Here is a 26330-nt window from a genome sequence, read left to right as displayed (position 1 = left end):
AATATTTTTACATTTACAACCTAATGATTATGTGCAATGTGAAAAGGATCAATTATAGTGACACACCCAGAAAGAATTGACTGCACAAGTTTCCTCAGTTCTGCTGAGCATTTCAGTGTCGATGCAGCGTATTGTTGTCGAGCTTGAATCCTGCAGATTCATCTCTAATCAACCGTGATTTTAGCAACAGCGGGCGGCTGTTATCAGTCAACTCGATGTTCTCTACCAATACTATACAACAAGAAAGACCAAGCTAACAACTGCCTGATGAAGACAAATGAGAGCTAATAGGTGACTTACATATATTCATATGTCAGTGCTTAAAACTTTCATGTAATTAATACAAATTTCACAAGCAACTTCATCGATATTTTTAATGACATCAAACTAAATTCTTTGTTTGTAATGACAACACACACACACAAAAAAATTAATTTAGATATGTACATTTCACTTTAATCAGAACATAAACATCTAAAAGATGTGTAAAAATTAATATGCATTTGATTTCAAGCAAAGCATCTGTATAACAGGCAAACAACCAGCTATTTTTTGTTACAAGACAATTTGCCAACCCAGTGTGGGTGTTCATAGGGAAGTGGCTTCTAAAGACCAGTATGTTCTGGCTCCTCAAAAGGTGCAAATTCTAGTTTTAAATAGGAAAAAAAAAACAAAAAACTCTCCCTCACCACCGGAAATGGCTCCCAGAATGTTTGGGCTTCAATAGGCAATTTAATTTCCGCTAATGCATGTCTCTGTGAGGAATGTGAAAATTATTGTTTCATTAAAAGGATATTAAGTCTCAAAGAGTCATATGTTTGGGGGCACAGTTGCCTTGATTGGCACATCTCAAACACTCACGTCTGCTGCATTTGTTGCCGCTTGCTCTCTCAGCCTCATCCCCACACTTGTGCACTAAATTTGGACTGCCTGGCTCCTGAAAAGGATAGAAGCAAACATGTATATGCAAATTGGGTCTGTACATCATCTACACTACAAACAAGACAAGTGTGGCAGCCCCTTTTCCTGCTTCGACTGAGGCTGCGTTTGTGCCGTAAGTCAATTAATGAGTAATCGTGCCAGGGACAAAGACACAGCTTTGAAAGAAAAAGCTCATTTTCATCACGGTCACATTTTAGCAGCCATTACTGCATCCAGTGAAAATTAATTTTAGGATGATATATTGAAGTAACATGCAGAGAATATAAATTGAGGCATGTTCAGGTTTAGTTTTTTTTTTTTTTGCATGTAAAACTAATATCCTGTGTAGTCTGTGATCCTTGCTGCATTCCTAAAACATCTGGTGTATCAACATGTCCAGGTACTTCTGTATTTAGACGCGTACATGTCATTGGGCCTTGACCTACAAGTTAACACCGTCTTCATGGAAAAACATGTTTCACACTAATGATTAAACAACTCTGTCATTTTGAGGGATTTCATGCATCAGCCAGGCGACCGAGTATGACCCTGCACCATCTGGTTTCAAGCCAGTCCTACATATAATGTAGTGCAAAAAGTGAAATGTATGACATAAGCTGTGATGAACATCATGGGCTGAGAAATGAAGGGTCTGAAGCATTTTTTTTAGAGCCCAGACTGCCTTTGTGTGAAGTGTTTGTTTTCTCTCTGCATTTCTCCCTCTCCAGGATGACCATCAACGCAGAATGCCAGCTGCAACTCCATAATTTCCCAATGGACGAACACTCCTGTCCTCTTGTCTTCTCCAGCTGTGAATATTGCCAATGCACACACACACACACACACACACACACACACACACAGAAACACAGAATTATGCACATATTCATGCACAGCATTACCTTTACATGTAACTCATTTCAAACAAACTATAAAGCAGAGACAAATAAGCAATATCGACATATATAAAGTCAGTAAGCAAAAGCTTTTAAGAAAACCACGTCAGAGAAGTGTGAACTAATAGATAAAGTCGCACAGATTGCTCTTTGAGGTGGCTTGAGCAGGTGGAAATGCATCCAAATTGAAGTGCATCACTTAATTTTAACACAGCCATCCTCAGCTCCATCTTGGCACAAGCTGGATCCAGAGCCCTGAAATGGTTTTTGCATCCTGATAGATACAAATGTGTAAAAGGCCGGACTATGAACTGAGGTGTGAAAGTTTTAGAGGGAAATACTGGGGGATTTGGGATCAATTGCAAAATTTTGCCTCAGTTTATTTTATTTTAGCTGGGTATATTTGCTGTGTGTGAAAAATGTAGTTCTATAGCTTTGTGATCAAGATCAATGACTGAATGGGTTATGAGAAATCAAGTGGGATATTTTGGGTTGAACCTTTAAAACTCTTCAAAGTATTTCTGCAAACAGATAATTTAACAGCTGACAAAACTACAGTGATAGCAGATACACATAATGTTCTTTTAGGCCAACGAGCTAGTTGTTTCTCTCTGTTTCCAGCCTTTTTATAAGCTAAGATCACCAGGTACGCATAAATAAGTAGATTTTCCAAAATTCTGAACTCCCAAACAGATGAATGCTGAAAATGGCTTCATGACTGCACTCCCAATAGCTCTATGCTGGCATGAAATTCAACTCCTCAAAGCTTTTATGGTTCCATTAACCAGTATCTCATTAACTTACCCACCACCTAAAAAGCACCACAATCACATTAGATTTTGTATGACAGGCCATTCTACTGGACCAGACATCTTCCTCTGCTAGATATGATTTAATTTTAGCAATAATCATTACTTGGTAGAACCAGAGATGGCAGTACTTTTCACAGGCCATTATTAAACCTCCTCTCGGCACTGAGTTTGGATAATCAATCGACTATTTTCCAGCATATGTACAATTTTCTCACAGTGTGATGAGACTGAATGTTACAGTACTGTATAGTGAAAGAGCTACTGACAGCTAATGGGCTTCCATTATGTCTCTGTTGTCAATGAAAGGATTTGCAGCAATAACGCTTTTTTTTTTTTTTTTTTCCAATGTGGACCTTTTCCTGTCTGTGTTTCTGCAAACGGATGACCTACTGGTGTCGTCTTTATACAGTTGAACTTATTTTTGGAGCCAGTGGCACAGACCTCCATACCTACACATAAAAGTCAACTCTTTTGGAAAAGCTGCTCTGCAGATTTTCATTTGACTCGTATGAAGTTCCAAAGACATCATTTCCATCAGTCTTCATATTGTGGCGTGAGACAGGGAAAGCACATAAACTAAGAAAGCAGCAAGTGTTTCGCTCAGATCGTCCCCATCTGTTTTGCATAAACATGCATACAAATCATGCATTTCATGGCAGATGGTTTGTGTGATAAAGATCTTCTGTACAGGAGGGAGGGAGGGAGACGAAGCAGAGCAGAGGTGACATATAGTCACTCTGACTCACTGTCCACTAGGACGATCTCTGTTATTAAAGCCATAACTGGCCCTTGCTTCTCTCCAAATGTATAATTCTTTCCTATACACTGTAAAGTCTCTCTTACCACTCAAAGCACGTGGCTGTTAATGTATTATGACACTGTAGAAGCCTGATGCAAAAGGTGTACGGTCTTTTCATCATGCAGCAAATTACAAGTCTCCCCATTATGGCTGCAATCAATTCCACTTATTCAGAAGGAACGTTCTAAACATGATGAATGCGTTGATGGGCTCACTAATCTTTCTTATTAATGCTGAATATTTTCTGAAAGCACATGTATTCCTGACAGCCATTATGCAAGCAATGTGACACCTTGCAAACATGTTTCGAATTGATGGCTTGGTTCTTGTGTGCAGAAGCTTTTACGTGGCCATGTATTCACTGTGAAGTAGGGTTAAAAAAAAGAAAAAGAAATACTGAGAACTGGTGATTTCAGTATAAAAGCCATAAAAAGTGGTAACTATGAGTGCAAGCACTTTGGACTCATGCTGTGTTCACATCACAGGCATAGCCACAATTACATGCTATAGATCACCCTCTGTGCTGCTATATTGGTAGGATATTTTGACATTTTACTGCACAGACTATTAGAGTATATATAACTAATGGTAGGCTGTGTCTCAAAATGCTGGTCAGATTGAAGGTCAGTAGGTAATTAGCTTTGTGCAAGAAATGGAAAAGTACAGCATGTCACATTTTCCGAGCTTTTCTCTGTCTAAGGGACAGCTGCAGCATGACATTGAAATAATTTCTCATAACTGTAATCTTAGAAACGTACTAACTAAACTGTCTGAAGTTATCTTTAACTTGGAGATTACCAGAATCAGCTAAATGGCTATACAACATTTGTCATCTCAATCCATCCACAAGCTATGGAGATATGTCAGCCTGGACAGTAGTGGTGGACTGATTAACCAGCAGATAGAAAAACCTGAGGCTAAAAACCTTTAAATGCAAGTAACAGTATTCAGAGTATTCACGCAAGACTCCTTGTAGTCGGTATATGGGCTAAAATCCCTCTGTTGAGAAGACATTATTACAACAGAGCACATTATTTGATACCTGTTATTTAAACCCCAAATAAATCCCATGTCAGGTGTGTTCAATCAGGCAAGTCATACATTTAAAGATGTAATCAGCAGTTTTCATTCACTCCTGCCCAGAAAAAGCTAGAGACCTCCATCATGACTGCCACAGGGCTTGATACATTATTTGAAACCCTTCAGCGGGGGTTCATGAATGGCCAATCATTCACGATCCTCAATGCTTACAAGTTAAACATATTCCCAAAGCAGCTGAAGCTGGAAAGAAACTGTTACTGACCTTCTATACAGGCGTGGCTGTTGAAAAGAGTTGCTGTGCCGCAATAGTTGGAATAAAAAGAGCTCGGCCATTTTCTTTTCTCTCACAATATAATAGGTTATCTTTACTAAGCAAACTCAGCTGTATGTTGTGACGAACTGGGCATCTTACACCTATTTGGATACATACTGTAGGCAGATAATAGTTCTCCACATTTGAAACAATAAAATGAGATTCAGGGAGTTTGGGAAATCACAGAAAACCATTTTTGTTTAGATTTTACATCTATTTCTGCAACAATTGTGCTGATCTGATCAACTGGGATCACTGCATATTGAATCATGAAGAAGGGACAGCAGATACTAAGATAAAGCAACGTGGGATGAACACAACACAGTAGCTGAAACAACGGGAAAATTAAGTGCAAGCACATTGCAGCATTATTGTGGTTGGAATTCCTTTACACAAACATCCCATGATATTATTTTCACTGGCATATGAAATTTCACACTAGTATGGCAGGATAGACATGAAGAATATTAAAGCCAAGGCCACAGCAGACAGTGATTTATAACAATGCATGAGAACATGTTACTTCAGGAGGCTTTTAAAGGCCGGAAGAATGACAAACATTTTGCAGCTATGAGGATACACCAATAACACAGTGGTAATACTGTTTGCAGAAAATCCTACAAACAAATCAACAGTAATATGGTGGCGATATTGTTTGCCATCTATATTAGCGCTAGAAAAACACACATCTGTTGGATCGTGGCGATTGCGGTTTATGGTTATAGATATTACTGCTATCTACATAAGGCGACTTTAAATCGTCAAACAAGCTCAGCTGAATGTTTCTATGAATACATTGTGTAGCTTTTGTGAAATTCAACTTCCTGCTTGCTTTCTGGTACTTATTATAACTGCTCCATCCAGCAAGACTCAAATGAAATATTGCAGTTTTAATATTTAACATGTCCAGGATCAGTACACTACAGGATCTGAAGTATTTTGAGCAGGTTATTCTTCTTGCAAGCACTACTCCTCCATGGTAACCTACTTTCACATGTCTCTTTAGTGTAACAATTGGTTTGTCACATGGCAAGATGGGAAGGCACATGTCGTATAACCCTACATTAGAAAACATAGAGTATGTGTTTATATATATTTATACACACGCGCACACACACATTAGACATTCCTGCGTAAAAGCTGCTTTTATTCATCTTTCTCTTTTACATTCCCTCTTTCTTTCACACAACTCAATCTCTTTGTGGTTTCCAGATGGCTACCCACGAGATGAGATTGTGTACAAGTGGAAGCGAAACTCGGTGGAAACTTCTGACCAGAAATATTGGAGGCTTTACCAGTTTGATTTCATGGGGCTCAGAAACACAACAGATGTGCTTACGACGACGGCAGGTAAGAACAGTCGGCAACAAAAGGTTAAGACCGCTGTCACGAAAAAAAAAACACGGCGAATGGTTGCATTTCATGGCATTATGACGAATTATGTGATAAAACTGTATTGATCCCTGTAGGGAAACTCTTTTCCCCTTCTACCCCAACCTACAAGGAGGTCAAAGGTCAGTCTTGGCCGTGCGCAATACAAATACTTGCTCAAGATCTGTTCAGCTCTCGAGCCACTAGCCACTACCTTTGCACAGATTAACACTAACACCCTCCCCATAAATATAATCATATCACTACCAGCTCAAAGCTCATAAGTATTCCCCTCGGGTGTAAGGCCAAATAGGTTTTTCCACTGACATTAATCACTGAGATTAAAGATTAAAAAGGAAGTTTAATTATTCAATCCTTTTCCTTCTCTCTTCCCATGTTTGCAGTGCAGTTATTAGACTTTGTGTTCTTTGATAATTTAATTTGTTGTTTTGGAGGCCCTGGCAGCTGTAGAAATATTGGTGCTCAACAGGTGCCAGTAATTATACCCATAACTGGCACAGGACGGACCAGTTCCTAATACATTTTTAATGCGTCCACGTGACCCTTGCAGCTAAAAACACATTCTAATGGCTTAATAAGTGAAGCATTATGAGGGAGACAAAAAAAAAAAAGAGAAGAGTAGATTGTTAGCCCCTCTTAACCTTGTTTATGCGTTGCATGTATTCCTTTTATTATATGCCATAAGGTCTTTTGTCTTTCAAGAGACATGCTCAAATCTGCATAATGCGACCTGATTCAGCTTTCTAAGAGCTGAACTTCTGCTCATGAATATTCGAGGAACAGGAGTACTTGACATGATTAGGAGAGGGATAACAGAGGGCTCAGCTTGTTGTTGTGCAAAATGCCCTAAAATATGGCATAAAGAAATCAGATATATCCCTCTTTTTAGGTGAAGACATTAACCAATTCTGCAGGGAACAATATCCTATTAATATCTAATGAGAAAATGTCATGTCATGTTTGTGTTTCTGACCACAAAAAAAAAAAAAAAAAAAAGGTGAGGGCTCTCATCCCGAGACACACTGATGGCCTTACAAATTACACGTTTTCCTGGACTCCCGCTGTATCGTCAAAACACAGCCAAACTAATTTTCTGCTGAGATGCTCAAAAGCAATGGCAAACCTACACATCTACCTCATGCTGTTCAAGAAAATTAGGCATTTTCTCATATATTTCCTCATTTCTTTTTCCTGTTTCACTTGCTGGAGTGCCATCTCCACACGCATGATGATGAGATCCCTGTCTAAAAATACCTATCATTAATTTACATCATGACAAACCTCGAAAGTGCTGCACTTCGCTTCCTCTCCCTCCGTCTCCCTCTCCCCACTTTATCCTTCATTCTTGATATAACACATGAGGTATGGGTCTTTTTTAATGAGGATGGAATGGACAGATCCCCAGCCACAGCACCACTGGGGAACCCCACTGCAAATCTACCATCTTTATCAATTCATCGACATTGTCTTCACAAGGCCCCAATGCACACTCCCGAACACTTCAGTGCTTCTTTTCTATGATCCCGTTGTTAATTCCCTAAAGCTTTTGTTACGCCCTTTTCTGCATTTACACTACAGAAATGTGAGTATTTTCTTTCTTTACATGTCCACAGTGGATTCCTTTATCAAATGCCTTTTTTTGTACAGATCTGTGGTGAAACGGCTGGCGGCTGCAGGCCTCTGATTGCGTCACGACACTGATATTCCATTTGATGTCCCTTTCTTATGTATGAGATCCTTCATACATCCATTGATTGTGCTCACTAACCTGTCAGATCAAATTAAAACCAGAGCTGGAAATCATGACGGTACGATGAAAGTACTATACTGCATGTGGAGGAGACATGAGCAGGCTTACTGTTCAGTTAACCCTTCCCACTGAACAACGATTGGCCAATCACATTTCTTTAATAACTAAAGGTAAAAATTGAAAAAGAAAGATGTAAATACCTGTTAGTTTCAAATCACAAAGATTCAGATACCCAAAGCATCTGCAGTGCTGCTTAAACCAGCCTTTTCAATAGCAGCAGTACGGCAAAGCAGGATGTTTGGCTATATTAATAATATATCCAGTTACTATGATGATTTAGTTTAAACAAATTATATAGACAGAATTGTAGAAAGTTTTCAAAATGTACCATAGGGAAAGAAATCCACTCATATACATGGTGGTTTCTTGACATCCCTGCAACTGTGTGTCAGTTAAGAGAAGAAGGATGCTCCCACAATAACATTTCAGCCGAGCTGTCATGAGCTCATTAACGAAGCAGTTTTCCCAAAGAGTTTTTCTTGCAGCTTCCAAACAGAAAGTAGACTTGATTGTGTGGCATGACAGAGTGTGTAGACAAGTGTAGAGCAGGCAACTCAGACTAATAAGTATTCTGCATGGGTGCAGAAACAGAGGAGTTGTTACTGTCTTAACAGAATATAAACATGGTGGCTGTTTGCTACAATGCAGAGCACAAAAGTCACCACGCTACACCAGCTATCGGAAGTCCATTTGGGAATGTGCATTTCTGCAGCCTGCGTGCACTCATTAACCAGTACGGGGCTGCGACATTTGCAGAGATATTTTCGCAGAGCGACAGTCCAAAAGTGGATATGAACTGTGTCTCGCTTGGTCTGCTTCTACAACTGTGCAGTGTTGTACCCAGAGGGAGGGAGTGGAGAATAATTCAGCAATAACTTCCCCCAAGTGTTGTTTTATTTAACCCAGTTGGTGTATTAAAGTGAGTTTGCTTATTTATCTAACCAGCATTATTTTCAATTCTAACACGCTTGACTTGCTTTAAGAACACACTTATTTTATGCCTACATAAAATAAAATGAGAGCATTTAATTTTGATGAAAAAGCAAATTACGTGCATTTTATGTTGTGCCTGCTGTGTTGTGATTAAGATTTGCTTTGTTTTGTTGCTTAGGAGAAAATTAACCAGATCATTTCAAATAGTCAATAGTCTATATGTTTACCTAATTCTTTTAGTACATGGTCTAATTACATGCCTCATCCTCAATGGGCCATGATTATAAAATTCCCTCTTCTGTCTTTCTTAAGTACTTTTTTGTATTGGCAACTGAGGAATTTACAGCTGCCCCATCAGGGTACCCTCTTAGATTAAAATCACTATACATCTCTTCCTGTTAAGAACTTTGCTTCTAATGATATGTTGTTCCTGTACTGAGGTACAGACCTCCATTAGGAAAAGCCCTGACCACTTTTAAAAGGAGTGGAAGTGTCTGCATTTACTTAACATCGAAAAATAAATAAATAAATATTTTTCATCCTCTTTGGCGACAATTCCCCCTGGTGACCGCCTAGCTCGACCTCAAGGGATTGTTGAGATAACTGCTACATGTTGTGCGCTGGTGCACAATTGCAGCTGTGTAAGCTATAAACACTCCTCTACTCTTCATTCATTGCACCTGCTGATCAAAATGAGTACTTCAGTTAAATGTCGAGCATGAGGAGGGATTCAAGCTGCAAATAGCGAACAGAAGGTCTTCTTCACGTCTTATTTAATCAGACATCCTTTTCATGGTGACACCTGAGTGGCAGCGGATTATCAAACGCGGTTTTCCTATAGTATTTATAAAGTAATGCTCTTCTGAAGTGCAGAACTTTGTCAAGGTCACGGAACAATGGCGTTTGTTTGCGAAGTTCAATAGTTCAATATCTCCCTTTTGCTTTTAGTTAAGACTCACATAACAAGTGTCCTACTGTAGCAGGACCATTAAAGAAGCAGTCGGATAAATTCTGTCCCTCTCCTCATTTTTCTTGCCCACACACTGTCAGTGCTATTGTATACTTGCTCAAGTAAGAGAAAAGTTTTCCTCTATTTTATGGGTTCCGTTAGGTGTTTTCTCTTCCTGTCCTCTGCTCTCTCTAAATCGTTCAGCTCTCCTCTCTTTCCTGTTTCCTTCTCCCTTTCTGCATTCCTGTGTGATCCAGACCACATTACATCAAGCAATCAGGAACCTAATTCCAAACTAGAAGGAATGATCCGATGTCTTCCATGACAAATAACAAATTTCGGTGATGTTCATCAGCTTCACTGCACAGAAATTGCCTTAATGAAAGTTCCAGAAGACATAAGACCTTAACACAACTCGTTACCATTGCTCTTGTTAGAAAACATCACTCTGAAATGACTTCGGGTAAAACATTAATTCCAGCTAAATGCAGCTCACTTCTCTCCCTTGTATGCGCAATTTCTGTCTCTCGACAGGTGACTATGTGTTGATGACGGTGTATTTTGACCTCAGCAGAAGGATGGGTTACTTCACCATTCAGACCTACATCCCCTGTATCTTAACTGTGGTCCTCTCTTGGGTCTCCTTCTGGATCAAGAGCGATGCTACGCCTGCAAGGACGGCCCTAGGTACATGACCTCACCGCCTATCTATCAGTAACTTGTTCCCTTACTTTCTAGTGTTGCTTTTCTACTACACATATCAATTTAGCAGATAAGGGAGTCAACAAATAGCTGTGTCTATCTGTGTGTACATGTGCATTCACAAATAGATGTTGCGGTCTTTGGCTGTGCTTTAAGCCATCTTAATAATGTATGTCCCATCAGTGTGGCTTGTTTCCTTTTCATCCTTAAATTGTTGTGTTAATCTTAATTTTCTTTGCATCAGTTGACAGTTGTTTTGCATTATTTTCCTCTGTCGCTGCATGCTTGCCATTAGTACATTTTCTTTCCTGTGGATGATGATGATGTGCAAGGTGCTGATGATTTCCTGTGTGAGGTAGAACTGAAGGTAAGTGTTTGAGAAGTTTATGACCCTATATATGTATTTCAATGCATTTAAATAACACAATTTCCACCTATAGTAAGCATTTAATAGTACAAGGATACATCAGAGTTTAGAATTCTATTATATTTTGAGTCTTGCTTCTTAAACCTCACTGACCTGCCCGGTGGGTCCAATTTCTAAAAAACAGAAGAAAAAATAAAAGCTTGAAGACCCAAAACTGAAAATACTGAAGCAAATAGTTTTTTTTTTTCACAAAACCAGCCTGACCTGCACCAAAAGGCTATTTTTAATTTTGACAACTGCCACAAGAATAAACTACAGTATACTTCCAATTTCAATATCTTAGTGCCTCCACAACGGTTTGATCATTTTAATTCTAATTATGTTTACCAGCTGATAAGCCATAGCTATAATGAAATAATTTAATCCAGTCAATTGATTTGATACAGAGTAGTGGATGTTTGGGGCTGGTTGCTCCTTTGCTCCTTTGCTCCCTGAAAGTTGACCTGGTTTTAACGTATCGCTGTCAGAGTAGAAATTAACAACTTTCCTCAGGTTTCACATTTAGCACAAAACACCCTCAAACACTCCAGCCGTGCAGATAAAGCAGTCTGGGTTCAATGCTTTGCCCCTCTGGCACTGTGCTAATATTTAACCTCCACCACCCAAATTTTCTAACTTGACCTAAGAACTCAACTCGAGCCACCTTCATCCTCTCTGTCACTCGCATCGAGACAGGGCACAACTCTGAAGTGCTTTAATTCCGCTCAGTCCCTGCTGCCCTTCATCAGCCTGTCAGTCAGCCAATATCACAGAAGGTCATCTGGAATGTCTCTGTAGTAACAGAGAAGTTATATTGGAGTTCTGTCTGTCCCCGTTCGTTATCAAGCCCAGAAGGAAAAACTTTGCTGATAGTCGAACAATAAAGTCGACCCCATGTTGTACTGAATTCAAAAATAAGCTAATGTTATTACTCCAGCATGTGCTGGGCTAAATGGAGCCAGTGTAGGAAAGATTTTGGATCACTGCATTGCAGCTTTATCTGGTGCTGTTTCCTGCAGGTTTCACCATGCAACTGTGACTGTTATCTAATGTAGAACACAATGCTCCCAACGCGTGTGCCTGTCTTTCTGTCTCCATCACTCACCCAGTCTATCTGCCTGTTGTAGACAACAAGCAAAGGCAGTCAAGGCTTACAGTATGTGGGTGGTAGTGTGATGCATTACCCAAGGAAGTGAAAGGTTTGTGATCTCCCTCAAACAACAGGTAGCACAAGAGAAGCAAGCTGTCTTGCTCCTGATAAACACCCAGATTCAGCCTTTCTTCTCTAGCACACCAACCCCATTTTCAGGTCGGCCTGAGACCTGATCTCAAGGCTGAAAGGGGAGAGTAGAGATAAGAGGAACAAAGGCTGGTAGCAAGAGGCCGACAAAGCAAGAGTATAAAGCACAGTGAAGACCTCTGGCACACAGTAGCAGGGAGAAATGTCAGAATAAGGGAGGAGGATCAGACAGATCGCAAAGAGGTTGAAGTCCAAGAAAAAGGTAGGTGATTCCGCTGCCCCCTGCCCCACACCTCTAGGTTCTGTGCCTTGACAAGCTGCTAACATGTTCCTGGTGGTATTTCCAAAGAGCTGTCATTCAGCTGTTAGTGCTTTAGCAGTAGGATTCTTGGATAGCAGCAGGCTGGAAGTAAGAGAGTAGGCTCAGGTTGATTCCCATTAAAGCTCAATCTCTGCAGCTCAGATGGATCCTGACAGTGATACAGGGGGGTTGCTGATGAGAAAGAAAACCACCCAAGGTACAAGTTGTGAATGTAGTCTTCAAGAGGGTAAAGCAGAGTTAATTGAACAGGGTGGTAACATCCATCATCACGTTGTACAGACTTATCTAGGGTAATAACACAATATCACAGTGTCACTTAAGTTCATTTTAAGGGCAGTTGACCAATGAGAAAATATCCATCCATCCATCCATTTTCTATACCCGCTTATTCCTTAACCAGGGTCACGGGTATCTGCTTGAGCCTATCCCAACTCTCTTTCGGGTGGAAGGCAGGGATATACCCTGGACAGGTCACCTGGACCACATATAGACACATAGAGACAAACAACCACACACACTCACACTCACTCCTATGGGCAATTTAGAGTCATGCATGTTTTTGGACTGTGGGAGGAAACCAGAGTACCCAGAGTAAACCCACGCAAGCATGGGGAGAACACGCAAACTCCACAAGGAAAGGCCAGGTTGTGAACCCAGGACCTTCTTGCTGTGAGGCAACAGTGCTAACCACTCAGCCACCATGCTGTCCATGAGAAAATATATTCTTCCAAATTCTCCAGGTGTATGGGAGTTTGTTTTACTGCTGACAGCATTGTAAATGACCATCACAAAAGCAACATGACTTCAAAGGAGAACGCCACTGATTTTACACATCAAAGTCTGTTTACAGGTGCTCGGCTGCATTACTGCATATGCGGCGTTGTGCAGTAAGACCTTACTCATCAATGATGAGTCTTACAGTCAGAATGCAATGCTGAATCTGTGGACTACTCTTTCAAAGAAACAGTCTCCACGGTCTCCCACATCAAAACTTTTTGGCCAAATATGCTGTGCTGGAAACCTGGTGACAAGGCACTACTACTTTTAGGCAGTGCAGTGACAGTGAAAATCAATACTAATAGAGAAGTAAGACTGACATTGGTTCGTTTTCTAGAGGGGTTGGTCAGTAACGTAATGATTTGTAGTGGGTTAAGGATACAAATTTCTCTCATTTGACTCCAGAAGCCAAATTTTTCTTGATCCATCCATCAACTACAACCTCTCTGCAATTTTTGTGGCTCAATGACATCGTCACACTATTGCCCTTCAAGAGTCATAATATCTATGGCCACTAGAGAATCAGTCACTAGAACATGAGCATTTGTCATTTTGATGCAGTTGCTGAAACTGCTGCTGTTGTACTTTTTTCTGGGGTGGACATTTTTCATTTTCTACCAAAGTAATATCCACAAAAGCTAAACAACACACGCTTATTATTTATTAAAGTCAAATACTGTGCACTGGCTACCAGCAAGTGCTGGCAACGCCTGAAGCTTATTTCACGTGAGGTACGTGTGAGTGTGACAGGATCATTTAAAACCCCTGGGTTTCTGTGTACTAAGTGCAGTCAATCACACAAATGCTTGTCAACAGCGATTTTTCAGTGTCAGAGCTGACAATGTTCGCCATGGGAACTCTACCGAGAAGGCACTAAGTTAAGGATAGAAGGAAGTACAGAGGCATCGGCCCCTCAAAGTGTTTTGTGAAAGAGATGGGGAAATCTAAACTGTGTTTTTCTCCCAGAGCTGTTTCTTTCTGACGGTCTAATGGAGCCCTTAAAGTTGCATCATATATCAAGGTCTACAGAAATCAGGCCAACTGCCAGAAAATATATGGTTGGGTAAATAAATTACAGAGTGCCATAGGCTCACTGGATGTTGTTTGGTCCCAGGTGTCCTCTTGGTCAGAGAGGACTCATGTAGGGCCATCTCACTGATTACATGCATGAGAGATGTGGCTTTAAGTCGAGGCCTGTACACTGTGTGAAACACCTTTAATCAGATTACACTGAAGTTGCCATGTGTAGCATTTTAACCTCAATCACTGGAACATTAATTTGAAAACATCAGCATAATTACCATAAACAAACAAGGCTGTGGTGGAGACTGTCAGCTCCTAGTTACACTGCATTTAACACCGTGTTGATGTGGTGGAAAATCTATGGGAGTGCTTCACAGCTCAGAACAGGAACGCCTTCACTTTCGCAAATAATATGCACTTTTATTCCAATTCAACCGTTTTAAATGCCAAATTTTAATTTAACTTGTCAGACTCTTATGTAGTCACTGTTATTCAGGGCTACTGCAACCTCTTTTTCTCTTCTTGCACTTCAAAAACATATGAATACAATGTTAGCAGCACCCTTTTATGACTGGAAGTAAATGGGTTTATGTCAAATTTGATTTTGATATATAATATAATATTGCATTCATCATGCTTGCAAAACATAAAGTACTAAAAAAAACACAATGCACATTTCTATCTAAAACCAATCTAAATATTTGTAGATTAATTTTGTATTAATAACAAAAACAGTTAATCGACAAATAATTATACTGATGTTTTCTCACCAACTAGTTAGCTCTCAATGTAGGAACATTACAATTCAATTCTTAATCCTGCCTACAAAATGCTCTTATTGGTCAATTGTTTCTCCTGGTGAATAATACACAACACCAAACCTCCACAGCATGTGATTCACTGATCAAATAAGACATAATTATGCAATTCAAAACCAGTCAGAATAAGGCAAATAGTCCTTCTTAAACACACCACTTTGCCTATTTTGCTACATTTGCTTAAAGTTGGAAATTGCAGCTTAAACACTCACAACGCACAATTCAGTGTCGTAGCTTTTCAGTTAAAACGGAAAAAAACACTGGTGTGCAGTCATAATAAAATCCATGCAGTCCTCTGACCTGGCCACTGATGCTTGACTGGTATTCCTACTCCCTCAGTACTATTTATAGACGCTCTATGAACACAAGCTGTGGTCTGCTCTACCTGGTTTACCCCTGGACACATAACAAAGGTCAACATCTGATATTTTTTTTAACATATTGCAACACTATATTACAACTCGACACTGATGCCAACTAGAATTTCTTAATTTAAATCTCATTGCGTAAATTTAAATATACAGAAAGAAAGCATGTTGTTTCTTGTTGCTGCGATCACACCAACAACATTGTTTTGCCCGTTGAGGCTGCCACTTGCATATTTGCTTTGTTTAGGCATACGCACTGGAGCTTTTCTCATTTCTATGTGACAACCCTTGTTTTCTGTCTGGAGATGTGAGACTTTGTGTTCAGATCACCTGGAATCGTAAGGTTGCTATGGCACCATGTAGTGACAATTTCCACAGAACGAATTAAACCCCACAAAGAAAAGCCATGACATTCACTGAAAATAGCAACCAAAAAATGATCAGCTGGTTAGTAGCTTGTGATTAAAAAAAAAAAAAAAAAAGAAGAAGCAAAGGAAAAAAAGCAGGAATTTCGATGCACTTGCTTTTTGAGTGAGATCACAGTGTTTACAGTACACTGAGACCAAACAGATAGTTAGATTTAAGGTGTTTGAAGCACAGAGTTGTTCATTTACCTACTTCGGTGCTTAAATCTAATGAGCGGAGAAAAAGAGAAAGTCTAGACGAGCACTAGACCAGAGGAGGTAGCCTGAAATAGATGGGAGCAACTCGTCTCTATGGAAACCACAGGCAAAAACAGTAGCACACACTGCCATGAAAGACATGTAGGAGATGAGGATGAAAGAGACGCAGAGACAAGGAGAGGAAGGGTGAGACGCGGCAGAAGAGAAAGACAGAAGCGTGAAAAAAGACAACAAGCTTATGAGAATGATGTGTGTGTATCACAGCAGTGGATATCGATGGCCCCAGTGGGCATTAATGTCACTAGGTTCATCTCTCTTTGAAAGAATTGATTTCATTTCACCAAGTGAACACAATATTCTCCTTTAAGACACCATGGGGAGTAATTTCAGTGGCATTGATGGCACAATTAAAAGTTAGCCCCAATTAGAATATTTACCAGTAGGACAGGTAATTATTGGTACTGATGACAGCCACTTTCAAAATTTTACTATTATATTTTACTAAGATTAGTTTTTCAAAATGTCTAACACACCAGTGGTTGACAGGTGACTGGAGGTTAATTCCGACTTATGAAACGTTTCCAATTCAATGTGAGTTTTCACTACAGAGGCCAAGCTATAGACAAGTGGACTGATGAGAGCGTCACCTCTCCAGAGGCTGACTAATAACCACAGTCTGTACATCAGTCAGGAAATAGCTGTCAGCATAATGTGGCTTCTCATTTGACTAGTCCAAAGGGAGTGTCAGTAGAGAATCAGGTCTTGTGTCGCTTTTACACTAAAAACCGAGGGCAGAACAATAATCATCAAAATACATAGTCAAAAAGCTGAAATATGAAGTCAACATTATGAGATAGCATGTCAAAGCTACGAATTAAAATCAGGTATCTGAGGTGTTAAGATTTGCCATGGGATTCAGATGTGGCTCCACTGTAAAACAGTGCGTCTTAACCCACAGACTGATTTCTGACATATCAAGTTATCATATTTTAGACTGCAGGAAAAGATAAAAACACACAGGTGCATTTAATTATTCCATAATATTAACAATTCTCAACTCAGCTGAACCTCACTCAAAACAAATTCCCCGCTGTGGGTGTCTAATAATAGACAGGATTGATGCAAGAATGGGAACATCTACCCAGAATACCCCATATGCATTATTAATGGTGATTAATAATCCTCTGGCCACATGTTATATAATCACTGACTTCTGCACGGGTCACCCCAGTACTGACAAGGAATTTGTCATGCAGTCACGGAGTTCGCTATGCAAAGTATTTCTCTTTCAGTCCTCATACGTTTGTTACCTTCCCAGGTATCACCACAGTGCTGACCATGACCACCCTGAGCACCGTGGCCAGAAACTCACTACCCAGAGTGTCCTACGTGACGGCCATGGACCTGTTTGTCACTGTCTGCTTCCTGTTCGTCTTCGCCGCCATGATTGAGTACGCCATGCTAAACTACTACTCCTACAGTATACGCAGACCATCTGCCAAGACACAGAGAATGGTAAGGCTGTGGTGAAAATGTGAGTAATAGGCTGGGTCCTGTATATGCACAGCTGTATCAAACACCTTGTATCTTCTGTATAATGGTGTCAGATTTGGCTAATCATGGATGAACAACTGAACAAGCCTGTTTGAAGAGACCCAGAAAAGAGATTTCTTGTTGGAATGTAAAAATACCAACAAAAAAATTACCACAAAATGACATTCAAATGAAATTAAATTTTAAACTGGTTTGCTTAATTTTGTTATTGAGATGCTTCCTTGAACATCTTGCTTTGGACAGATCACATTTAGGGTGATGGCATGAGGTTCACTGGTTCCATAGCAACTATGACCATCATGCACCCATGGGTCATCCTCTAGCTCTCCAGACAGCCAGTGAGCCAGTCAGAACTTACTATGAGAATCTGCTCCATGATAATGAGGGTTTTTTTTTTTTTTTCAACCTTTCGAGGGTAAAATTCTTGTTTAGCGAAATAAAAAAAAAAATGAAATAACACAAAGCTACTGTAGACCCACAAGCTAATGAATGAAACTCATACCGATCACATTCACAGGTGCCATACACGTGTGCAGCTGAAATCATTTCTTTTTTCCAGCAATCGCTTCAGGGCGAGAGTCTAATGCTATGTGTGGGCGTTCTCAAGGCTGCACCTGCCGCAAACACTTTAATGGCAGCGACGGCTCGCATCTCCTAAGACTGAGTCAGCCCCTGCTGCTGTCATTTCCCTCAGATTCCCTCCCTCTTCATTATTTCCTCACAATGTAGAGGAGTTCTGCTGAATGTGTCTCAGGGCTAAAAAGTCTGTCAGCTCAGGCTGAACAATTAAGTTGTGTTACAGTCAGTCCCCTCCTCTGCTCTCAGCTGTATTTTGACCATGTCCGTCTATGGAGAAACCCCACCCCCACCCCCACCACCACCCCATCTCTGTGGCCCTTTCGGGCCACCCCCTCAGTCAATTCTCTTACTCCACAGGACACATCTAAATCTCTTTCTCCCACTCTTCCTTTAAGAGCAGAGTAAAGGGCTGGAAACGATGTTAAGATTTTACCCCAGTTCGACTGACCCACGCAATTTTATAAACATCAGGGAGAAAGTCATAAAATGACTCTGGAGGCACTTATTCAGAATTCCGGTGTACAAATTCAGTCTATTTCTGCATTATGTGGATATAAAAATTATTTAAAAAAATAATGATTAACAATTATAATTCTAGTAAGTAAGTTGCTTATTAAAAAAAAAAAAAAAAAAAAAATCAAGTCCCAAGAGAAACTAGAAACTACTATGCTTGATACATTATACGTGTCTGTGCTTTGTGTCTTTACAGTCTTGCCATTTCGCACTAATGATCAATTATAGACGGAATAATACACCAGAAAACACGATGTTTTCATGGAATCAATGCAACAGAATTTAATGCAGCAAAAAGGCATCCTGATGGACATGTGCTAATTTTCCATTCTTGCACTGCACATATGCAGATTCACCAGTTGGTCCCTGATTTCAGACAATTTCAAAAGCAAACTTATTTCTAGCCAATAACCTTTGATTCTGCTCTTTGAAATGACAACTGAAAGTCTTTATGAGCTCTACTGTAGCTAATTAACTACCAACAAATTGTCTCCTAATGATTTCACCTGTTCTACAGTAAGAAATTCAGTAAAAGGTGTCAAATTTACAGTTGCCAAGCTATGATTGGACAAATGCAGTCAGATCCTCCACCATAAATCTCTCTCTCTGTCATCACATGCAGGCCTATACATCCTTCAACATGGGTCGCACCCCTCGGTCCATGATGCCCATGGGCAACTCCCTGTTCTGGCATGACTATGATGACAACTGCCTGTATGAGTGCCTGGACGGGAAGGACTGTAAGAGCTTCTTCTGCTGCTACGAGGAGTGTAAAGAAGGTGGCTGGAAAAAAGGACGGATCCATGTCAACATCCGTGAGCTGGATTCCTACTCCCGGGTTTTCTTCCCCACTTCCTTCTTGCTCTTCAACATTGTATACTGGGTCAGCTACCTCTACCTCTAGTTGGTCCCTGGTCGTGATGCGTGGGACCTTGCTGAAACAACCACAGTCCTTGCCACTTTGTGCCACAGCTTGTGATTTGAGGTCAAAACTAAGCATTGTACAGGAAAAGAGGTGGATTCACTCCATGGGAATTGTGAAAAACGTACTGCCTCTGAGGTGGGATGACTCAAAAGACACACATGCGCTGTGGCGCGGTGTGTGTAGGCCATGACACAATGAGCGGTGGCACTCCAAGGAGAATAAAACGCTCAGCAGTTGAAAAGCAAGTTGGCAGAATTAACTTGAATGGATAGGTCCTGTACACGACTCGCAGAAACCAAACAACAGACAGCTGTGACTTCAGAGATGTTTGGGGACAGGGTTGCATTTCTAAATCTTGGTCGTTAAGATGGCGAAGCACCCATAGTGCCTTTCTTAGAAAGGGTGCGACACAGAGAGACGCAGTTTCACAGTTCCCTCCATTATCTTTATTACCTCATCCATCACACCGCTGCATGCTGAGCTGTTTATTCTTTGATGAGACAAACCGAGAACACAGTTCTCACCACTGGAGATGTTTAGTACTCAACGTTTATTTTGTAGCACATTAGTTTTAGTTGGACCCTAGAATTAGTCCCGTTTTTAATAACATTAATGTTTTCTTCTTCTTGTTGTTAGAGGACTTTCACAGCAAGTCGGCTAGGTCACACATCAGTTGATAAACAGTAAATATGAGTTAGACTGAACTTTTTTTTTTTTTTGTTCAAGATGCTTCGTGATGCCAGGCAGACGTGGATGTTTTAATGAATGCTGGGTTATATTCTTGCACACCATATCATGCACCTGTGTTACAGGTGATGAGTACGAAAATTAGAGCAATCTTGATTTTCTCCTAACAGCTGTAATAGTTTCACACACTTTTAAAGAATTTAAAACTTTTTTTTTTTAACAGGGCCTGGGGATCACCAACATGTAAAGGAAAAGTTTGACATTAAGGGAAATATATTTATTGTACATTCAGTCATATAAAGGTGGGAGGCCCTAATGTATAACGTACAGGTTTATATTAAAGACAGATTCTTGTTTCTAATTTCCGCTGTTAATGCAATCTCAAAACTTCCTCTGTGTTCCTCCCTTTTGTCTTTGTAAATTCAGCCTCTTGCACATTTCTCACCACTAATTCCAGCAGTACAACAGGTGCAGCATCAGACATTCCTCTTTTTCCCTGAATGATGTTAGGCTAGCATGAATGAAACTCAACATTTCCTCCAAAATGTTCGCATTAAACATCAAGCAGCCTTAATTTTATACCCTTACATTAAAGAAAAGAAACAGAGCAGCAGAGGGATGAGTGTGGCCTGCCTCTGTTGTTGCACTAATGAATTGGTGCTGTGGAAATGTGCATTTCTCTGAATTTACAGTATGAGTTGATGTAGTAGACTGCAGGTAATTTCCACCCCTCCTTAATGTGTTGTTTTACCCAGTCTTTTTTAGCAATAAGCCTTTTTTAATGTATTTGTACTGGCTACTCCCCTGGGCGTTATTCGAGACATATCTGAATACCAATTTACACTATAGAGTTAGATGTCTACATGTAACACAAACAGAAAGAATATAGTCCACTGCAGAACAGCAAGATGTTGTTCTTATGCTCAGAGCCAGGCTGTCCATGCAGTCGCGTCATATTGTGATACTCTATACATCCAACACACTGTACACAAAGAACAATGTTCAAAAATAGATGATCCAGGAAGGTTGCTGATGACTCTTGGTAGTGGCCCACATCCCCTCCTCAAACATGTAAAAGTGATGCCATAAACTGAGGCATATGGGCAAAGAAATTAAAAAAAAAAAAAAAAAACAAAAAAAAAAAGTCACATACAGGGACGGACAGTACAGATGACATTTGAGATGTTTTGGTTTTACTGTTCTATGGTGTTTTTTGCAGTTGTTTGGCTTTGTAGAACAATCAGCCCCCTTTTAGCCCTTTCTCCCCCGACACAATCATACCTTCCCCGAGTATTTGTATGTTCAGAGAAAAGCTTTTATGTAAGATGTATCTAATTAATGTTTCTATTTTCATACAGTTATATATGGAATGTATGTTAGGCCAGTAGCGAGGCCTGAGTCGATCTGGTTCCAGTTCAGTCGGTTCAAGCAGTTTAAATGAGTTTATATTTAGGGGTCTTACATATTCATAAGGACTCCACACACATTTGTGTCCTGTCCTGAGGTTTGTACTTACAAATTGCCTCAAGTGATGCTAGAAAAACAGCAGAAGGGCTGTTAACCTGTGGGCTGTTATTTTCCCGATTTAATACATTTGCCCATGCGAGGTGAAATTTCAAAAGTCAATACATTTTGACATCTATTTGTCTACCTATCTATGAACTGACTGAATTGAACAGAGCTTGGCCCACACTGCAGTAAACTCTCCTCACCTCTGATATTTCTACTACACTTTATAAGTGTCTTAGTCCATTGAGATAGTCCACTAAAACAAAAATCACTATTTTCTACGTCTTAATTAAAAAATCACCTATGTGTTTCAACTGACTGTGACCTGTATTTATAAAGCTTCTTTGGAATTAGAGTACTAACCCAGGATCAGCACTGGCCAGCATAATGAACAGCCTTTCCCAGAGACCTCATCACCTCCATTAAAGTTTTTTTTTTCTGAAGAGCATTGGCCCATTCGCACCCAGGTGTCACAAACACATGTATTACTGTCATTTTACCCCACAAACCAATTTTGTTTTGACTGTCTGCGAGGTCCCTGGAGGGCAGGGCTGCATAAACAAAAAGGCACTCTGATCTTGGATCAGCACTCTGAAGGGAAATATTTTATGAAAACAGGATATAGAGTGAAAATAGGTATCTTTTTTCTAGTGCGTGTTAACATGGATTATATTAAAAAAATAACGTTTTGGTCAAGTACTGCTGTGAAGTCTTTTTGTGCAAGAGAGAACGTTACTCCTCCATGTGGCATGTGATCTTTTGTGGCAAGGCTCCATTCGCAAAATGTCATACAAGCAAAAAATATTGTACAATAAGAGCGAGTGATCATATCAGATGATACAAAACAATTACAAAATGTTAATAGTACAGAAACAGAGGGAAACAAAGTGCTCCATCCTATTTAACTACTAAAATGTAGGACCTGCTCTGAAGAAATATGTAAAATTAGATAATAATAATAATAAAATCTAAATTACCATTACATACAGCATATTGGCAGGTCCTGATGATGAAGATATGGTGAGCAGAATATTAATTAAGTTATATAATGTTTAATTAAATCTGCATCAAAGTATACCTCCATTCAAATGGAGCTACTATAATTCTGGTTATGTCCCTCCACTGAGGAGAGGGAAGCTATCTGTTCATGACTCATACGATGAGACCACTTGTGAATATTGTTCATACAAGAAAATCAGTGAATGCCTCAAATTCTCTTAAAACTCTCTTCTCGCATAAGGCTCATTGTGCGTTGCCATGAGCCTCTGGTATATGTCGAGTTAAAGATCTGGAATAGTTATAGACTCATGGATATAAAACAACACTATTGCATAAGAAATGCCATCATTTGAGGTTTGCTACACAAAAACTGGACAACTATGCAGTGCAGTTAGCACAAGTGTGATTTTTCCCTAAGCTTGTGTCAAAACTAATTTCTGATAACTGAGCAACTAACACATTCAAGCAAGTATTTCTGTCAGATGTGATTAACAAAAACATCCCTGCATTAAATTTAAACTCATTCAGGTTAACCCTGCCATCTCAGCAGTGAAGCAGTGCACTACACATCAAACAGCTATATACTCTATTACCAGAAATCACAAATTGGTCTAATAGGACTGTACAACATACAATGCCCTCTAACCTTCAGCCTCACATTGGCTAAACTGCATAAAAACTCAGTGACACTGACTATGACAAAATAAAGGAAGAAAGTATAGGAAGAGCAACAATGAAATAATTACTGATATAGGGTATGCTGTTCTATTTTATATAATTAATTTGCTGTTACTCAGTAAAAGAAACACCTCATATATGTGACCGTGCATAAACTATTAAAGTGTTCAGTTAAGCATTGTATAAATCTGGAGCAAAATTATTTACATGATCTGAGTTCACTTAAGTGATGTCATCATTGCCAAGTTCAGAGCTTATATGCAAAAGACCTCTAATTCAATGTTCTGATGGGCAAGCTGACAAATTAAGCTCTCCATATACAATAGAATCACTTGCAATCATCCTCAGGCAGTCTGCCTGCTTAATAACAATGATACAGCTAATATCCACTGACAGATGCATGAGCATGTCATTGCTTTACCCTGAGTTTGTTGACCTAGTTTGAAGCGAGCTACATGAACAGGGAAGAAGCGAGACAAATAAGTGGAGTCAAAGGGTGCATCTTACAGTGCAAAGCTCCACTGCCGCCAAAACTGGATGAAGCTGCCACCACCTACGCGAGGCAAAAGCAGGATGGCACGCTAACACAGTGCATACACAGGGAAAAGCACTTATGCAGTAGACAACTGAGATGTCATTGTGTGTGTGTGTGTGTGTGTAGATGTAACTCATGAAGTTGCTCATGCCTGTAAACTGACAGCTTTGCTTGTGAGAAGAATGGACACATCTTGTGAGAAAACCTGCTGTTGGGAATCAGTGCATTTGTGTGAATACATTCATAGTGTAAGTGTGTTCATGCATGACTGCATGCAAGCCTCAACAAGAAGAGACTCTCTGTTAGTGTGGGTGGGTGGGTTTGGTTTCAGAAGTGGGAAGCACAAATGAACTCAACCGAATAAAGTATACGCAGGCTGCCAGAGAGTAATGTGTGCAAGATGCTACTATAAAAACATGTGGCATTGAACAAGGCGGATTTTGGTAGAAGTTGCTTGCTAATGTTCAGTTACAGTTTGAATGGCATATTTGCAATATCAGTGTGGGTTTTTATTTAATTTGCCGAAATACTTTGCATAAATTACATAACCATATATATATATATATATATATATATATATGTGTGTGTGTGTGTGTGTGTGTGTGTAGGGACCTAAGCTCAGACCTAATATTTTCTAAAATATTTGACAGAAGGTTCTCACTACTATTTCCACCATCAACAATGAATATTTAAATGCCATAAATAATGAATTTCCTTTTTATATCACAAAAAGTGCAGTACTGTCCTTTACTTTCTCATATTTCATTCATGAGCAGTCGTAGCACTTGTCTCTTTGGTAGAATTATTTGTTTAAACCAAAAAAAAAAAAAGATAAACTCTTTTTTTTCTGAAAATGTAGAGATGTAATTTTTCAGGTTACAGTCTTCCTCACAGGTAGCATACGGCCACATCATCCACCATTTGACCGGTCCTCTCAGCTTCAAAAGGATGTTTAAGGGATCCGACATGGCTTAAGGCTAAAATTAGATTTAGGTGAGGGTTAGGATAAGGCTTAGGATTAGACATTTAGTGATGGCTAAAGTTAAAGTAATAGATTAATAGAGTGTGTGTGGGCTTTATGCATATTGAGTTACAATATGCCAAGGTAGTGTAATTGACTTCTTAGCCTTGATGGAACATTATGATCCATCAATTTTAATCAATATAACGGTGTCAAATAGGTGGAAGCTCAAGCATTTCATTGTCTGGTTAACCATCCTAGAATCGCCTTCTAGAAAATATAAACACTTGGGAATCTCTTTATGTGTTATGTGCATTTCAGTGCCAGTTTCAGCTGCAGTAGCACAGTCACTTTGATAATAGAGAGCTTTCAAGGTGTAGTTATGCTTCCCCAGCAGCATTCCTCACATCTTGAGAAATACAGTAGAGTCTGCAAAGCTGACTGCATTCGAAAATATTCAAGTGAAACGGGAATGCTGAATTTCTTTTGCGGTTTTCTGAGTTGAACCGAGTCTCCTTTTTAGTCAGAATGTGAATACTGTGTATCTAATCCAAATGGTAATTAAAGATATAGCTTTCCTATCAATATTTTCTGATAAGGCAAAAATTGGAATAAGAGAGAGAGAGAGAGCAGGGTGAGAGAGGACTGCTGCATGCCACTGTTAAATCTCTGCTAGTTGCCCAAATTCATAATAGGGTGATATGATCGGTTTTCATGATAATGGAAAAAAAAAAAAAAAAAAGAGCAGTGGACATTATCAATTTTCACCCTCTCTTAACCATCGGATTTTTACTTCCCCAGCAGCAGGAGCAGCACGATAGCGCGGAGGGGAAAGAAAGTTTTTTTAAATGCTATGAAATTGCTGGTAACTCCACGTCTGGTAATTCATGTCAGTAACTGTAATATGAAAATTATTTTAAGTCTAAATTAGTGTGTTTCAAGTTCAAGACGATTTATGATGAACAGAAAGTAAATGACAAATCTCTATTGTCAATATCTTGAAGGAATAAATCATTACAGTCATGGAACACTGAACTGTGATTGAGCCTTGAGACTGTGACAGCATCCAATGAATTCAGCAAGATATTCATTAATCAGCTGAAACATGGAAAAGGCTGTGCTGCAGGCTGCAATAAGACCTGCTCAGCTGAACAGAAAGAAGTCTTTAATATTGTACGAACACAAGCTGTAACCTGTATTTGAAGGACCACGGGGGAGACAATCACCAATTTACAAAACTTTCAC

General features: G+C 39.7%; 2 protein-coding genes across 4 annotated transcripts in view; one reads left to right on the top strand and one right to left on the bottom strand.

Annotated features, from left to right (window-relative positions):
- Window positions 1-19862, top strand: part of LOC113127234 (gamma-aminobutyric acid receptor subunit gamma-3-like) — a 56252-nt gene extending 36390 nt beyond the window's left edge. The window contains exons 6-10 of the mRNA XM_026301633.1: window positions 1650-1732; window positions 5995-6132; window positions 10401-10553; window positions 17464-17660; window positions 19414-19862. Of these exons, the coding sequence (XP_026157418.1) occupies window positions 1650-1732; window positions 5995-6132; window positions 10401-10553; window positions 17464-17660; window positions 19414-19695 (853 nt within the window). The 3' untranslated portion in view covers window positions 19696-19862. The remainder of the gene's footprint in view (window positions 1-1649; window positions 1733-5994; window positions 6133-10400; window positions 10554-17463; window positions 17661-19413) is intronic.
- Window positions 671-26330, bottom strand: part of cfap221 (cilia and flagella associated protein 221) — a 68694-nt gene continuing 43034 nt past the window's right edge. For 2 of the 3 annotated variants that reach the window (XM_026301627.2, XM_026301628.1), the window contains one exon: window positions 671-1730. The gene's annotated coding sequence lies outside the window, so the exon portion shown is untranslated. The remainder of the gene's footprint in view (window positions 1731-26330) is intronic. The other variant, XM_026301626.1, reaches the window with a different exon arrangement.

Source organism: Mastacembelus armatus, chromosome 2, assembly GCF_900324485.2.
Source record: "Mastacembelus armatus chromosome 2, fMasArm1.2, whole genome shotgun sequence".
NCBI classification, from domain to species: Eukaryota; Metazoa; Chordata; class Actinopteri; order Synbranchiformes; family Mastacembelidae; genus Mastacembelus; species Mastacembelus armatus.
This window is presented reverse-complemented; position numbering and strand designations above follow the sequence as displayed.